Source organism: Cuculus canorus, chromosome 12 (assembly GCF_017976375.1).
Source record: "Cuculus canorus isolate bCucCan1 chromosome 12, bCucCan1.pri, whole genome shotgun sequence".
Lineage (NCBI taxonomy): Eukaryota > Metazoa > Chordata > Aves > Cuculiformes > Cuculidae > Cuculus > Cuculus canorus.
This window is the reverse complement of record NC_071412.1, coordinates 15,051,503-15,070,139: the sequence shown is the minus strand read 5'-3', so window position 1 is coordinate 15,070,139 and position 18,637 is coordinate 15,051,503. Positions and strand designations below refer to the sequence as shown.

The following is an 18,637-nucleotide window of genomic DNA, read 5'->3' as shown; positions in this document are numbered from 1 at the left end:
AGGTTTCCTGATCCCTCGTTTGTGAGTGTTTTATCTTGAACTATGACAACAGACACATGTTGATGCAACATTTCTTCTGAAATCATACTAAAAACATATAATGGAGAGTGACAGGACCACCACAAGTAGTAGCTACAAGAGAATCCAATTCCTCAAATCTTTAGGATGCTAATTATCCACGAGGACTAACCAAACCCTTGGACTCCAAGGGAAACAAGGAGGTGAAATTGCTGGGGGAAAAGGCTTTTTGCCACAGGGAGGTGATTCTAATTAACCTTGTGAAAGGTGAACTCATTTCCTCTCCTGTCTGTGTGATATTCTTCTTGCTCCACCTCCTCGCCAGGCAGCTTCTGCTGGCACCCATGGCGCCACAGCAGCGCAGGGCGGGCTGGGGAGCAGCACATCTGGCTGGCCCGGAGGATGCTCTCTGTAGAGCTTGAAAAAGATTTTTTGAGGAAGCAGTGTAGTAGGAAAGCAAGGAAATGCAGCCTCACACAACTTCAGCACTTAGGGGATGAGTTTTTTTACTTCCAGACTGAAAGTTGCACTAAAAACTGGTTTTGATCATTAAATTTTTGGTAGTTTTTTGCCTATTACAACTGAGAGAATTCCTGTCTTACTCTAATTGCTCAGAACAGATTTAGGAATGATAGATACCACTTGAAAAGGCTTCTTCCCTGATTTTTTCAGGTGATATTTGTATTCCATATAATTAGGAATTATTTGGGTGTTATTTCAACTTCCACATGTAGACAATAATGTCAAATCCAAAGTGTTTGCTTTTCTTCAATTCACAGGCAAATCAAAAGCCTTCCTTCTAGTGGGGTGACAGATGAAGATTTCAATCTCCCTCGTTTCAGCTTACAACTGTTCCGCCTCATCCTATCCCTGCACTCCCTGACCAAGAGCCCCTCCTCAGCTTTCCTGGAGCCCTCCTAAGTGTACATCCGTGGGGACAGTTTGGCCTCAGCAGCAGAAGGAACAGGCTGGCACCTGCCACCCTTCTATCCCTGCTCCTGCAACACTGGCTTCGGAGGGTGCAGCATCATCTCTACCAGTCGCTGTCAATGCATAAACCACAACTGGACTTGGACACAGCCACGAAAGCCCATGGGAGGTGTGAGGTCCCTGCACACAGCGCCAAGCAATTCCCAGGGGGGGCAAAACTGGATTCTGGCAACTCCATGCTCATCTGGAATAACTAGATTTATGGAGTAGAGTTTTCTTGCATAACCAATGTGGACTTGAATGCAATAAACCAAATTGGGATCTACCAATCAGAGGGAGGGGAAGGAAAGCAAGGCCAAGAAAGGAGAAGAGAAAGGAAATTACTGTAATATCTTACCTTTACTGCCAGTATTTTTCCACTAGGGACATGATATGCCCTGCATGAGGGAAAAAATTAAATAACTTGAGATCACATAAAATTACGTCTGTACATATGTGCAACCTGTATACACTAATTTCACAGCAAAATGACTTGGAGCTAATACGTTTTACGTTAAAATGATTTTATATGGTATTTCTAAAGAAAACCTGATGAAAACAATTGATCAAAAGCCTACAGTTAAAATGAAACCATTAAGAGGGTTTTTACATCTGCATGTTTTGTATAAAACCTACACGTTGAAGACTTCCGTACAGCCTAATAGCAAACTTGCAAATATGGATTTATCCACTGTCACATTTTCTTTCAATGAAATAAAATTAGGATATATATCCATTATTCTGGGTTGACAGTTGGACTTGATGATCTTAGAGGCCTTTTCCAGCTGCGATGATTCTATGATTATTCAGATTCTTCACATAAAACCAGGTTTCTCACACTTGCCAGTTCTAAGGGTATTTCCAGTGGTAAGACAGCGCAATACACAGCTATACCGATTAAAGCAAAGTAAAACAAGTACTGAGCAGTTCTTTATCAGAACCTAAGTACCCACAAAAAGTACTAGCAAAATGAACTTCCAGCACTTGTATTTAAGAACAGCCTCCACGTACGCTCATGTAAGGTTAGAAAGCATTGTTAATGCTCACCTGTATCCAAAATAACTTCCCACAGTATTTCAAAAGCAGTTTGTCTTAATTTCTGAAGATGAATATTTATAATTGGCTATTTAACAATGACTTGTACATTCCTAACCAGGAACTTGTAAGAAAATAAAAAGGTAGGCAAAAAAAGCATCTATGAAAAATCCAATGTAATTTTGCATAAAACCAAAACCATTAAAGGTTTTTCTCTTCACTGGTTTTATTGTTTCACACTGATTTATGACACTACGCACAACAATGCCATATATGTGGCACTAACTTTAAAGAATTGTAATATTTTACTACCATCTACCTCTAGCAATTATTACTGAAGAAGAAAAGCTTTAATAGTTTGGGTTTTTTGTTGCATGCAAAATCATACTTAGTACAGGGAGAGACTGTTGTTTAATCTTATTTATAACCCTGAGTGCTTAGATAATTCCTGTTAATAGCTTGGAAGTTTCTGAAAACTTCATCTTAATTTAATAACTTCCAGATAAACAACTGTGGAGCTGAGTGGCATTGGCTTTTGGGAACAAATACCATTTCAAAAGGGCTATCAAAAATCAGTGTTACTTAATATCAGCACAAAAAAGCAAAATCATCCGAGGAAGCTCTGACAGATTGGTTGCCGAATGCATAATCAATGAATCCAACGGAGTAAATGAACTCTGCTGTAACTATGGATGAATCAACAGTGGCAAAACATTATGGACTTAAGATCAGCAGAGATGATAAGAAAATGAACAGGTTGAGATAGCATGCTGAACGTCTGTTAGCTGAATATGTGCTGTGCCGGACAGTTTGGCAACTTAATTAGCTTGTCAAGAAAGCTGATCTTTTTTCCATAAGAGAGATCTCCTGTTTCCAAGCGAATTAAAAGGGAAGACTTGATTATTTAATTATGATGCACGCTAATTCATCCGTGGAAGTTTGGGTTAAATTTCCAGCAGAGGGCAGATACCTGGTTTGGTTTACAGAGCACTGACAGGACCAATTTAACATTTAATTATTGCTGAGAATTGGATCACAAAGGAGATACCATGCCCATGGGTACAGCATGTCCAGTGGCTTTGCAAACTGCACGCTACCTGGGAGGAAAGGAATTTGTTTACTCCAGGCTGATCCGGCATCTCGGTTGTCCTGACCTTCCTCAACACAATAACTGTAAAGTGATTAATGAAGTTTGAATAGGAGCTTTGGTTACACCAAAAGACAACCGTACACCTCTGTAGTGTTTTAATTAACAGCTAACACTTCAAATTAGTCTGTAGTTGCTACAGTAATTACCCGTTCCAATGATTGTGTAGGGAAAACGTTTTTGTTAGATATTATGTAGAACTGGAAGTTGGAATTGATCATTGTGGTTACAGTCAGCACAGCTAAAGCCTGAAGATTTAGTACTTTTATGCAGCTTCGGAAGGATGCACTAAAACCAATCCTGCAGACTAGTGTGCACAGCATGAAGAAAAACACTTCTTGCACACGCTGCACCAATCAGTCCATCCTTGGATGTCTATGAGGAGATTAAACCACTATTCACACTCTACAAGAAACGGGAAGCCTCATCTCAAGCGTCAACTCTTACAGATTTCAGCGTTGCCTCCAAAAGAAAGTAAACACGCTCATCATCGTAGAACGAGATCGTTAGATGAAGCGAAGTAACAAAACGCAAAAGGTTCCTCGGCAACGCTGTACATTTCAGTGAACACACACTTAAAAACCTTCCAGGATGGTAGGCAAATGATGTCGCCTAATAAACAGCGACGACAACAACAACAACAACTCCTCCACTAGAAATGCATCTGAGCAGTGTCTACAGTAAAGACAAGTGGATCTTAAAGAGGAGTGAAAACAGTTGCTAAATAGCTGCTGAACTACTCAAAAACTAATGTAAAGAGCAGAAATGAAATGCATTGAAATGAAAATATTAAAGGAAAGCGCTGTTTTGATGTTTGCATTATTTAATCCCTTGCAGCAAACAGCTCTGGGAGAACAAGTTCATTTTCCTGCCTTTGTTTTCGTTGAGGTTTGGGTTTGTTTTGCTTTTGACCCACTGCAAAAGCTATAATAGATGACTGAGAAGAGGTGGCTATAATTCATTTACTGCTAAGGAGAAATCGAAGAGACAACACAGACAGCACCAACTGCTGCAATCTTCAGGTTAAAAAGTAATTTTGAACTGTTGATGCCAGTGTCAACCACTAAAAAATAGAAAAGTTATTATTTAAATTTTATTGCGATTTGCTAGCTGCAGAAAGCAGGTTCCAATGTGCATCTCCCTTCCCTCCCTGCCGCTTAGTTGAACTGGGAATTTATAAGACAAATACCATGGCATAGACTGCTCTTTATGCTCTTTGGAGCAGAAAATCCTAACAGATAGTGAGCCAAAATCATTCTGTGGCTCAGGGAGGATGGAGAAAAGAAAGCATAAACTTTAGACCTCAGAAAAAAAGGATACACCAGCAACAGAGGTGGTGTGGTAGCAAGCACTGTGCAAGCTTCTGAGAAAGAGGAGAAAACCGGAGCAAGAAAGCTGGAAGCTAGATAGGGAGATGAGTTTTGGAGGGCCATCCTCTCCCAGCCAAGGGCATGTGATGCAGAGAGGCTGGCTTAAAGCTGCTGCATGTCGTACAAGAAAAGGACAGGCAGCCTTCAACAACTACGTATTTTGAAACGATACCAACCGGGAAAAGCAGCTTAAATCTCTTGCTCCCACTCCCACTGGAGTTGATTATTCTGAGCCCCTACACCCATTACAATGAACAGCTTCTAAGCAAGACTGGCACCGTCGTGTCACATATGTTATTAACCTTGACTATTAAGCATATCACCAGACATCGAAAGCCCGTGAGGGACCCATACGAGCCAAGTCCTTCAGGAGAACTTTCTCTCCTCTACTCTGAAACACAAGAGTGCCCCTGTGGGAGCGCTGCCCAAACAGCCGGCCCAGCTCCGTGGCAAATGCTGCACTATTCTGGGGAATAAGAAAGATGATGTGAGTAAGCGTGCGCTTGGCTTAAACAAAGCCCTCCAGCTAAGCCAGAAAAACTTCTGATGGGCTGCAGAGCATAGCGCCCGCATCCCTTGTGTTCCAGAAAATAAAAATCAATATAATGGAAAACTAGAACAGGGCTTTGGGGGAACTGCTGACTCCACAGCATCTCTCTGCCCCTCCTACATAAGATGTGTTTCTGCAGGAAAACAAATTGCAAAATGAAAGCCTCAGAAGCAGCTGGTTTCTGTTTTAAAAACAAAGGAAAGAAAAAGGTAGTTGAATAGATGAATTAAATTGGAAGGGAAGATTTAGTTCAGATATTAGGAAGAAATTCTTCACTATGAGAGTGGGGAGGCCCTTCCCCAGGTTGCCCAGAGAAGTGGTGGCTGCCTCATCCCTGGAGGTGTTCAAGGCCAGGTTGCATGGGGCTTTGAACAACCTGATCCAGCGGGAGGTGGCCCTGCTTATGGCAGGGGGGTTGGAACTGGATGAACTTTAAGGTCCCTGCCAATCCGAACCATTCCATCATTCTATGAATTTCACATTGCCTGCTTTGCACTTCCTGAGCTCTACTGCAAAGAAAACCAGAGGAGAAATGCAAGATGCCTTGACTGAATCCTCTTTATGTAATAAACCACAGAACATTCTAATATTTAACGCTTAAAAAATTCATACTGAATACAGTGAGCTTCTACTCACTTGGTTTAAAAGTGAAAAAATCCAAACCCAACCAAACGGAACATGCACAAGCTTCTTAATAAATAGCTTCGATGTCAAACAAAAAAAATTCTCCCTTTCTCAACTTGCTAAGACTCACAATTTTATATTCTCCCTGCGAGAAGTTTTACCTAAAAGCACAGTGGGGAGCTGCATTACTCGCTGTGATTGCGGTATAATTTCTTCCAGGGCAAGCACAGAGCTGACTTCAGGTTTCAACATGCAGGCACTCAAGAGAAACAGCAATTTTCAGCTTGTTTTCTAATTTTTAATTGTAAAGCATTTGCCCACATATGATTGACTTAAGGATGGTCACATCAGAAGCATGGGCTGAATAGGGAAAGATCTCTGAGCTTTCTCAAACAGCTCCGTCTAACATATACGACAACTTTTTATTACAAACTGAGTTTACTCTTATCTGAAAAATCAAAATAAATGCAGTCGCTATCTAGAAGCAAGAATCATTACAATTACTATATCACACTGCTAATGCTGATGCAAAAAAGCATCAAAGAAGCCCGCAGAAGTTCCTGCTTCCCATCTGTTCACTCTGGCCACCAGGATACATTTTTCTATTTCCCACCCCCCCCCAAAAGCCATGGAAACAATTTCTAATCAATAAGATATTCCTTGGCAAGACCAAATGATTCAAGGGAAAGCCATGACCTGTCTGCTATGCCAATGAGTCAGTCCCTTGCCTTCCTAGAAATATAACTACCATCAGCAAATATGACAAAATGATGTACTGGCAGTGCCGTCGCGTTAGTGATGGGACTGTAGGATGCGGGGATGCAATGCTCCCCTCCAGCCCAAGTATCAGAGAAACTTAGGGTTAACAGCACACACTCACAGCTGCTGTAGCTTTACTGGCTCACCATAACTGTTGGTCTGTCATTTTGCTCAATGATGCTCTGAGCGGATGAAAGTGTGGTTGAAAGGGATCTCCGCATACTAATCCCACATCCCTCTTCAAGTGGGACTGTAGCAGTGGATGAGAGTTGGGATCAGTCAGCACGGAAAAGAGAAGGTTCTGGGGAGACTTACAGTGGTCTTCCAGTACCTGAAAGGGGTTCCAGGGAAGCTGGGGAGGGGCTCTTGATCAGGGAGTGCAGGGATAGGACGAGCAGGAACGGTTTTCAGCTGAAAGTGGGGAGATTGAGAGGAGATCTTAGGAAGAAATGGTTTGCTGTGAGGGTGGGGAGGCTCTGGCATAGGTTGCCCAGAGAAGTCATCAATGCCTCATCCCTGGAGCTGTTCAAGGCCAGGCTGGATGGGGCTTTGAGCCCCCTGATCCAGTGGGAGGTGTCCCTGCCCACAGCAGTAGGGTAGGAACTAGAAGGGCTTTTAAGGTCCCTTCCAACACAAACCATTCTATGATTCTATAAGCTCAGGCATAGCTTTCTTCAGCTCTGTGCTGAACAGCCCAAGGACGGAGATCCTCTGCCCATCTCATGCCCTCTACCAGGGCTGCACCGTCTTACTTGCAAAGAGTTTTCTCCTAACACCCAGTCTGAACTCCTGAAGTGGCAATATGAGGCCACAAAGGAAAAATAGAAGTAAATATTTCAAGTCCTTTCTTCCCAATAGGTTTCCTTCTGCTTCACACCTTAGTATGCAAACATTATAGTGTATCAGCTCACCCACAGCACTGCACTGATGTCCCCCAGACACACTCCCCACTCAGCACCCAGAACAACATGCAGCAAAGGTCTCTGGGACTGAGGCAGAGACTTCTGAACAGAAATGAACATACACAGAGCAGCCCTGGGTTCCTTATTCGACTTAAAAAGATAACACAAAAAGGTATGGTTGTAACAAGCAGCACCTTCAGATTTAAGGGCATCACATGAAGCCAAACTGAACATTTCCCTGCCCTATGAGAAATAACCCAGTGCAAAATGACTGTGTCAGTGTCACACGAGATGAATACAATTCTAAGTGTTATGCATTGCAGAATGACATGCCAGTCACCAGCTGCAGAATATACACAGCAAATCACCCACAGATTTGGTTTACTGTTAATTCTTCCTCTTTTTTCCCCCCTCTTTTCCCCCCACATTGCCACTGTCTGTCGTGGTCCTGGTCAGGCTCTGGCAGCCTAATGATAGAATTGTCACGTACTGCGATGGCCATGTAAAGAAACGGATTCAAATTGTTCCTAGGAAATAAACACTTTGACAGTTGTTGCCTTCTGCAATAGACAAACACATTAGCCTGACTCTCTGGATGTTAAAACAGGAAATCGAAAGTGCAGAGCAGCTGTAAAAAGGAGCTTTAATGGGGACTGTGCTAGTTCAAACAGCAATCTACGCCAACCTCCCCTCTTATCTCAAATCCCATTACAGATGCTTGAGTACTGACTGCAAAATGATTTGTTGTTCAACTAGAAAACAAACAAAAAAATACTTGTATCAAAATTTTCAACTTTTCCAAAGAACAAAATTGGCACTAGAAGCTGCACAAAGAAAATGCCGAACAGCAAAATGTCTCACTTAACTCCTCTCTGAGGGAAAGAAGCGGTTTTGGCATCCAAGCCTAAGCAGAGCAGAATGAATCCCTCACCTCTTTTATGCTGTAACCTACTACTCCTTCCATCTGTTACCACTTACATGAGTCTTCCTTCTCCACTGCAGCCAAATGTTCAGGGTCAACCTTGGAAAACTGGATTACAAGTCTTTCTCCTTGTATCCACCCCTACTCAGTCCTCATTCCTCACAGACCTGTACAGACAGCAAGGACTGAAGACAGAGGTGGCTTAGCCTTGACAGTGCTTGAGGAAGCGGTGGTGCCACCATCACCTTAGGTTGCTCTACCACAGGACTAACCCAGATCGGGTGCAGACACAGTATATGTATTTCAGCTACCGGCTTTATAATAACTGAAAGGAGAAAAGACAGCAGAGCAGTCATAAGCTTCGACTGACGCAGACAGGTGTTATCTGACACACTACAAAGCTTGCCAGTACAAAGTAAATCCATCACAAGTTTAAGAAGACATTTGAAGCAACAGTAAGCCAAAATGCATGTCATATCCTCTGGTGACGACAACTTAGATGATCTCAGGTCTCCAAAAGGAGACCTAAAGCTGGATATCCTGTATTATCAAACCATTTGTTCACAAGAGATGTGTTAATGACAGAAAACATAACCACTAACGAAAAACAGAGCTGGTCAGTAATTCAGTAATGACCAACAGCAGAAAACAGAACTGTGCCAAGAAGTAAAAAAGTCTTCTAAGTATTTATTGCAATAGCTGAAAGAGCATTTCCTTCTAATCATGGTTCAGGCTCCAGTAGAGAGCTTGCCCTTCCTCAGGAGCAGGCTGAGAGCACAAACCCCATGAGGGTCGTTACATGGCTCCATTCTCTACTGGATTGCACGGCGATACCATCGTGACCAGCGACAGGCTATGAACAAGGTTTGCATTGCTCCTCTTGCCACCATCATCGGAACAGTTGTGGTGATGTACAGGGAAGGTGGCTACACATCGGAGCTGAGGATGGCTAATCCTTATGATGACCAGTGCATATCTGAGTGGATAATTTTTAGCATTTTGAGTGAGCATTTTCAAAGAGTCTGGGATGAAAAGAAAAGGAAAAAAACATCAGCCTCGACAGTGTTTTACACCCGTTGTTCCTCACAGAGACTTCAGATGTAGATTAAGGGGAGAACCTGAAACTCTGGCAGCACAATGGCAAAAAAGGCTCCCTACAAAAATACACATTCTTCTGCCTCTTATCATCTCACATGCACTGCTAGGAGCAAAAGCATTATTCAAAGACGTAGTCTATCTTAGGGAACTATCAGTACCTACAGGCTTGGCATGACTTGGCTGTGGTGAATTCCACCAGTTCTCTACTACAAGGAGCAATAATGGTAACCAAGAAATAGATGATGCTGCACGCATCGGGGCGAGCAGCAAAGCCCACTGCACCATGCTCACTCACTGGTAACAAGAACAAACTCAAATTTTCAGGATTACTATTCGCTCAGTCTTTCAAGCCATGGGCATTCAGCGCAAACAAAACAACTTTAATTTAAGAACCATCCAGTTTCTAATTAAACAGCCATAGGCAGCTGGCTGGATACATTTTAATCAGTTTCAATAACCTATTGATCGTATACTGAAGCTTAAAAATTAAAAGTAAAAAGATGACCGGGGAATTGTCCCATCTCAGAAGAACAGTAGAACCCTCTGTAAATAACTCCTCTTTTAACCATCAGCTAAATGAACACTTCAATACTGCAGTACAAAGTCTTCTGCAAAATTACTTTAACTAACAAGCAGAAATTTATCAGCTTCAGCCAAAATCAATGCTGAAATCAATTTGAACACTGGTTGTGTCTAAAGGGGCTCATTGGCAATTTAGGGAAATTACACCATGTAAATGCCTGTGCTTTAATTGAACAGTTTCATCAACTAGGCTGTGATTGCTGTCCATTCATTTATTTACTTTCTCTGCAGCTACTATTCTGCAAAGGAATGGGTTTTGTCAGACTTGAAGGAGGTACTTTATCTTCATTTTATGCACTTTTGTGCATAACAGATTTCACGAGGCAGGCGAGCGATAGCCGGGGTCAAAAGAAACAAATGCACAGCAATCACTGGTCAGTCTTGTTTAAACTGCCATGATAATATGCAGAAATTTGGTGGGGTATTTCTAACTTAGCCCAGCTATTATTGTTCCAGCGTGACTAAAAATAAAACAAAGCAAAAGAAACAGCAAATGAGCATAGTCTGAGAAAGGAAATAAAGGAAAATGCCTCCACGGTTGCAACACAAGAATGCAGAGAGATGTGATTTTCAGACTTTGTGTGGCCATCGATTTGTTTTAACGCCAAACAAAACACTGAACCTGCCTTGTACTTGCTTTATCTCAGAGCCACATCAAGCACCAGGCTGGGACAAGCACTGCGTACAGAACTCCCCAGGGAAGCACAAGACGAAGGAAGCCATGTGGGTCAGCAGGCAGCGCTCCGGGCTGGGAACCTGAGAGACAGGCTTGGTTCCTGCTTCTGTCGCCACTTTGCTAACCTGGGCAAATGATTTCCTCCTCTGTCTTCACTTACCCTCTACCATACGCAGAGGATGACACCAGCCTCCTCTATCAAAGCACCAAAACAATCTGTGACTGAAAGCAGTTTCAAAGACGGGCAAACTATTGTTATCATAGTGCATCCTCATACAGAAAACCAGCACAAAAAAACAGAAGACAGCAACATCCTTGCTTAGATTTAGACTCGCCTCCCACAACATTTGAGGTGCACGATAGCTACGGCTTTTCTAAGAACAAACTGGACTACAGACTCTTGAGGGAGTTCCTGCATGACAGCATTGGTGTCCAGCATCAGAAGCCAAGGAGCAACCCCAAAAGAGCAAACCTTGCTGAGCCAAAGCTCCTCAAGGCAACGATAAACTCCAGCTATTCCATCACCATTCCAGCAAACGGAGCTGAACCACTTCCACCTCCCTTACTTTCAAACACAGCTGCATCACCTCCAGCTTTCTCCCTCCAGAACTGCTAATGCTTTTCCCTGCTAATGTCGGAGGATCTGCAACGCACTCGCACGGCACAATTTGCAGGCTGTCTTGCGAGAGATAGCAACTTTCCAGCTGTCTTGCCATGCGCTGTGTTTAATGTACTAATGGGGCACCCCAAGGTTGGTGGAGATAGAGAATAAAGAAATGGGCATATGCTGGAATGTACAACTCCACCGAACAGCAAAATTGCTCCAGTAAATTGCTCCAACAAATTAAGTTTCCACATTTATTCCTGTTTTCTCTAGCTATACAATTCTTCTGGGCGGTACATCATCAACAGCCACTTCTCTCCCAATTACTCAACTTAAAGTGAAGCCGTCTGTTTTAACAGCATTTTGCTAAGATGGTAACGGATTCTCCCTTTTCTTCCCTCTCTCGCAGATAGTAGGTAACGTCACAAATTAATTACGGCATCATTGGGACTTTACGTTTATTTCAGTATGCGAAGCGTTATTGCTTGCTGCTTCTGCAGACTCCTAGAACAAGTTCCAGAGATTTACAAACTGCACACAACACTCATTTTAAAAGAATCCCACGCACGCAGACAGCTATACCATCCCTTGAACAGACTTCCTTGAACATCTCACTTGTCTTTAGCTACAACTGCAAAGCAGAAACAAGAAAAAAATTAAATAAGAGAAAAATATTCTTTTTGCTTGTTTATAAAGGAAGGAAATAGTGATACTTTAGATGTGCCAGAGATAAACACCTCTGCCTTGTAATACTTAGGTCCAAAATATGCACAACTTAGGATTTAAGTTGAAATAATTGAATGTAACTGCTCCTGCGACTGGCTGGCAGAGTGTACACATCATGTTACAAACCAAAACGTTAATTTTCTTTCTCTGCAGTAAAAAGGAGAAATCTTATCAACACAGTCTCACAGCTCTGCAGTCAGCGATGGAGCTGAAAGAAGCAGCACAGAACATCTTTAAACATCTTTTGGACCTACCAGTGAATAACTTTTGCCAAAAAAAGCTATTTAAGTCAATATAGTAGATGCCCTGACATATAAATGTTTTATTCTGCTATGAAGGTGTCTGAACTGTACATTCTCCACCCTACCAGCTTTTATAAGTGAAGAAATTAGAAAGGCTGATGCAGAGCTGGAAGGTTGTACACCTACCAGTGTAACCATCTTGGGGCCTCCTGTCATGCCCATGAAATAACGGCAGTGAAGAGCTTCCAAAAATTCACAAACTGGACTTACAACATTCCCCGGAAAGTGGAAATCCTAGTTAATGACATAAATGACTTACAACAATCAGCAGACAGGAGAGAAAGACACTAGCGTGCTTTCAGTCCCTGTTACAGCAGATTCCATCGCTTTCTTCACATCACTTTCTTCATTCCAGACAAGGTGCATGCTGCCCATGGGCACCAGCAGAAAAAAACCTTGCTTTCCGATTGTTTGCATATTCAAAGACACTTTTTGAGTATTTGGAATTATTGATATGTCTTCACATCTTTTTAAAACTACAAGCAATCAGAAAACAAAAATAAATAACTGGATTTGCCATGTCTAACTCTATAATTGCTATCATTCCTTAATTAGGAAAATAGTGTCTCAAAAGGTAGGGGGAAAAAGAGGAAGTCAAATGACTATAAAATCCCTTCTTTTTAGAACAGGAAAAACATTCAGATTCAGCAAGTTCTCACTAGAAATATTGCTATAAAGTATTGATTTTTTACCAGACTCAATTGACTGAAAAGTTGTTTGTATAGCAATATCGGCCGAGCCAATATACTGGAACAATTTTGCTACACACAGTAATCAAGTGTATTTCTAAAGTATAATTATACTGTCATAAAAATAAAGCTAAGATACCTCTTCTCCAAGCAATAAAACAGTTGTAGCTGTAAAGAACCCAAATAAATGAAATACATTTTCTAACTAAACATAGTGTCTTTCAAAGAGAACAAACTCTCTCCTCCCCACTCCCACTCCAGCCAAGGTTAGCATGAAAAGTGATCAATACTTCAATCTCAATAAACTATTTCAATAGTGGTTAATTCACGTGGAAAGAGAGGCTGAAAATTTTTGCTCAGCGACCTGCAACACACTATCTTGTTTGCTGAATGCTGATAATATATCATTGCCATAATGGATATGAGTTAGTATAAAGAACGAGGAAGAAAAAAAAAAGGATACTACACAGACACACTCGTTCTTTAGATTTGGATCAATACCACACCCAGCCTCTTTGAAACAAACCGACAGCACAGAATGCTGGAAGAGGAAAACAGCCAAACGTTTGCAATTAAATTTATTTGACAAATGTTCATTGATTTACTGGAATAAAACATATGTGGGCTGCTATCTATGACTTGAGCAATCCAGCTACCTGTAAGTATTCAATTTTGCAGTTTCTTATTGGCTTGTGTGATACAGAAGCTCCTTTGGCAGGGGAGAACAGGCTCCCCTTTATGTAGGGGTGGTTGTTCATAGAATCATAGAACGGTTCAGGTGGGAAGGGACCTTAAAACCCATCCAGTTCCAATCCCCTGCCACAGGCAGGGACACCTCCCTCTGGACCAGGCTGTTTCTTGAACACCTTCAGGGATGGAGCATCCACGACTTCTCTGGGCAGCCTGTGTCAGTGTCTCAACACCCTCACCATGAAGAATATCTTCCTAATGTCTAACCTAAACCTTCCCCTTTTCAATTTAAAGCCATTCCACCTCGTTCTATCTCTACAGGCCCTTGTGAAAAGGGCAAGGTAGGAAGCCGTGTGCTTTGTCCGAAACACAGCACCACGGTATGGTAACTGCCAGCTCCCTGCAACAACAGCAACCAGCATTTGGTACAATTTGGTACAACTCCTAAATGCAACGGACTATGAAAAAAATATGGAAAGATCTAAGGAATGCAGAGCTTAGATGCCAGTTCAGGGAGAAAACCCACATTTCACAGCGCTGTTGCTTGCACTGCCAAGAAAGTCAACACTTCGGGAATGAGTAAAACGTCCCCACGTAAGAATGGTGCACATTCCCTGGAGCAGTGCAGAATGACACTGGTACTGGAGACAATACTGCAAAGTCACCGCAACAGCTGATTTAAAACACGAATGCAATAAAAAGGAAGGTAGAAATACTTCCCTGATAAAGAGGGCTCGTGTTTACACAGATAAAATCTTTTACTCTCCCAAATTGCAGGCAAATGCAACACTCAACTCAACAAAGCGGATCAAAGCATCAGCCCACACAATACAGCAAGTCAATGCAGAAGTGCCAGAAGTGATAGGCATTCCCTCCTGTGCTATTTTCCTCTGTCTTGAGCGTTCACATCTCTGTTCCATCACTCCTGCAGACTCTGACTCAAGTAGTATTCATCAGCAAAGAAAACGATTTTTATAAAAATATTAATCAAAAAGCAGATATGTTACTATACAATCTTTCAGAAATACAAAAAGTTGTCCAGAAGTGCACATTTGGCTTTACACAGCATTTTACCCAGATTTCCCATATGAATTTTGCAAAATGTGATACACACAATATACATGTAGCAACGTTACAAGAGATTGGTTTTAGTTGTAATAGATATTTCTATACCCCTTCTGCACCCAAAAGCACAACATCATTGTACACACTGAGCACACACCGCAGTTGTGTGAGCAGGACAGACGCGAGTGGACAAACAGACATCAAGTTCAGTAGATGCTCAGTGCAAAACCATTAGCAAAGCACACGTTCCCTCGCCTTCCTTAGGCTGTGACCACTATTAGACACAGGATGAAAGGGAGAGACTTTTGGTACAGCCTGGTTATGGCCGTTCCTATGCTGCTCATGATTTTGCATTGCTAGCTCCTTCTTTCAGGTACTTTCCTAAAGAAAATGATCCAGAACTGGTTAACAATGACACCTTAAAATTCTCTCACTTTGTGGGATATTCTTTGTCCCTAACTGTGCCTCAAGTGCCTTCCACAGGGACCAGAACACATTGCCCTCCTTGCAATGCTTCTTACACCTCCATCCCCTCCCAGAACCTCCACCGGTACATGGGGAAAGGAAGCAACCTTTGGAAACAGAAAACACCAAGAAGTCACTGACTGAGCTTGTAAAGTTCCACAAGCTCACTCAAATCTTTTTATAAAGTAAGAAAACCACACTGCTTCTGCAAGTTTCTTGGTCAAGGAATATCTTTTTACAGGAGGACATCCATGAGATTCCGAACTATATTCCATCCACAAGGCTCACCTGAGTTTTGTAAGTCCATCCAAAGATGGGATTTGTTCCTTTAAGGTTTTAGAAGTGCATTTTCATTAAACCTTCTGCAAGGAGAATCATTTTGCAATGTTGGCAGCCAATTAGAAATGAAACTAAATGCACCGTAGCTTTTAAAACATCTTAAAAAAAATGTTAATATCAAAGTTAAAATGGCTAAGGTATAAACAAAATCGTAATGGGATGCTGGGTTACTGTATATGGTAAATAGCTCTCTGGAGGAAACCTTTATTACTCCCTCAGGGCTTTCTTACAAAGTATGGATTTCTTAATTCCTAGTAGAATATTTTTCATACCCCACTGCAGACTATTAAGTACCAGATATTACATTATGTAGTTTAAACTTTGCACTATGCATGAGAAAGACTTTCCTGTCGAGAAAACTATATGTCTGCTATTATAATCTTTACAATATTAAAATTAATACTGGCTGCAGGGTATAAGCTTCACTACCAAAATTTAGGGGAGTTTATAATGTAATATATTCATCAGCCGGTGTGTGAAGCTGTTCATGACGCAGGGAAGTCACTGTGACAGCAAAAGGGGTATTTATTAATTCAGAATTGCTAGAGAAAGGTAGAGGAATGGTGTCATCGCATCCCACTGGTGTCACTCAGTACTGGGTAGCAAAGGGCGTGGTGAGCCGTCAAGAATAATGGCATTCAAATACTGAAGGCAATTCATTATGCTTCAGGATATTTCAAGTTCTACTTGTGAACCATTAACTTCCTACCCAGGAGGCATTCAAAGCCAAGTATTAAAAAGATAATAAAAATGCACCAGCCCTCATGGCACCCAAAAGCAGATACCTTGTAAATATGTAAAGAGAATTCTTAAAAAGTTTGTATAAAGAATTTATTCTACAAGCTTTTCTGCACAGCAGCAACGGCCCACCTACATCTAGGTGTAATACGAGGGGTAAAAGAAAAAACAAGCACCGTTCAATTTTATTTTCAGAAATTTTAAGTGAAATGCAACACTCACTTGTAGACTGTGCCTCCATTGCCATGACCGAGGATGTCTCGATACCGTATGTCTTGTTCATTCATCTCCACAAGAAAGAAAGAAAAACAAAAGAGATGTCATGCTGTGGATGGAAATGTCAAGGAAAAGCAACTCTAGGCCATAAACAACAAGCAGTCTGGGTCATTTCAAGTTCAGCTGCAAGAACGAGAAGATCAATACAACATTTGCTGTCCAATTTATAAAAGACGATACCAAGGGACAAAGTGATGGAAAGTTTAATGACAATTTGTTTGCCTGGGTCATTTCATTAAAGTTTGATAAAAGGTGTCAAAATGGAATGATATAATATAGCTCAAGAGGGTCAGGTCACAGATACTGATAGGAAAAGGGTCTCCAGAACAGCACATAACCAAAGCCAAAGTTGGAGGTGAATGGAAACAATCCAACAGAAAACTGTCATCTTCAGTACGGCTAGAAAAGTTTGATTTATTCTGGAATCAGCGTAATTGATACTAATTGAACGATAGTTCTGTCAGTAGGATTGCTTCATGGTGCTTCATGTATACAGCTTTTAACTAAGCAAATATTCTAAATTAAAAAAAAATACAGTAGTCTTGAATTTGCTATCCAATAAAAATCATCTCCCTTGGAATCCACAACAAATTGCTTGCCTCAATCTCCTTGCTGGAACAACTCTCCATTTACAATGATACCCTGAAATATTCAAGAAGCCCTATACAAGCACTGTTCATGGCAAATGCTGGAATTTGGGATCTTTCTGATGTGGATTTGATAAAATTTTATTATACATCATCTTGCTGGGTAAAGAATTCAGATGTGAAACTATGGTTCAACCATCTCACCGTCTCCTATAAAAATGCAGTCATACTGACCTCCCAGCTGAATCACCTAGTAAAAAAATCATCACAGGCATTTTTGGAATGCATGTGCATGCTGGAAATTAAATATTTTAATGAGAGTAAACTCTGGCTTGCACCCATTTGCTGTTCCAAAAGGATCTCCCCCATTGCCTAATCACTGTAAGTGGTCAATACCTGGACAAATCCCATTTTCAAAACATATTTCCCTTGGAAATTGTCACCAAATCATTACCTTGTTTCTATTCATAATTTATATTTGATGGGACACAAAGTTAAATATTTCACACCAGTTGGCAGGGCTGCTTAAAGACTCTGTCAGTTTTGTATGTTAAAAAGCATCAAAACTCCCTTAATTACATGTCTGGGCCACTACCACTGCTGTGATTAGAGCTCATGTAACCATGTCTGAGATAGCTTCAAATGAGCTGGTCCGAGAATCACAAGCACCCCAGTAAGAGCCATGCAGCGCTCACCATAAGCGAACTGTCTGTATTTATACAACTTTGGAAACTGCTTTAAAAATCCAGTGGGGCTGGGAGCCCTTGGCTCCTGGGCCGTGTTTAAGCACCCCCTTCCATAGGATGTCCGTGAAGATAAGGAAAACTTTGCCCCTGGCTTAAACCAGAGTGAGTAAGTGATGGTAACAAGCTGAAATGCACTGAAGAGTCAACACTCGGCACATCTGACCAACAGAAAATAGAATAGTGGATTGATTTTAAGTAATATATTTTAAGGACAGAAATTATGAACTCCCAAATCTGTGCCCTTTTCTTTCCCTATCCAAATCAACTCCCCCCTTGTTTCTCATGGGAAGCCCTTTTCCTTGGTGCATTTCTTTCAGTGGGGTCAAAATCTATGAGTTTTGAGAATATCTGAAATGCCTCAAAGCAAAGGTTCATGCTACATTACTACCCATTTGTAGTTAAACTTGGGCCAGGTATCTTACAAGGGTAAAAACCAGCCCATTCAAGCATCAAGATTTATGATGAAAATTAATATTTATTTTATAACTGAAAGCTGCTTTGCAACAACTGGAAAATGCAAATAAAGAAGGGGAAAAGACACCTCATGAGGAACAATAATTCATGAATGGGATTTAGACTATGTAGAGGATACACTACATGCCTTGCCCTAAACATCATTTCTCTCAGACAGGAGGACTCATTAATTTAACGCATTTACAGCTCTTCTAAGGTGGAGAACTTAAATTTTGCAGACTTTGAGGTAGAAACAGACACCTCCTTCCTACGTTCCCAGTAATGTTCTTATAAGGAAAACTCTT

The 18,637-nt window shown here is 41.4% G+C and overlaps 1 protein-coding gene across 4 annotated transcripts in view; it reads right to left on the bottom strand.

Annotated features, from left to right (window-relative positions):
* MAP2K5 (mitogen-activated protein kinase kinase 5) overlaps positions 1–18,637 on the bottom strand; it is a 138,751-nt gene that overhangs the window by 93,461 nt on the left and 26,653 nt on the right. For all 4 annotated transcript variants that reach the window (XM_054077134.1, XM_054077135.1, XM_054077136.1 and 1 more), the window contains exons 8-9: positions 16,493–16,557; positions 1,346–1,385 (exon numbers count right to left, since the gene is read on the bottom strand). In XM_054077134.1, the coding sequence (XP_053933109.1) occupies positions 1,346–1,385; positions 16,493–16,557 (105 nt within the window). The remainder of the gene's footprint in view (positions 1–1,345; positions 1,386–16,492; positions 16,558–18,637) is intronic.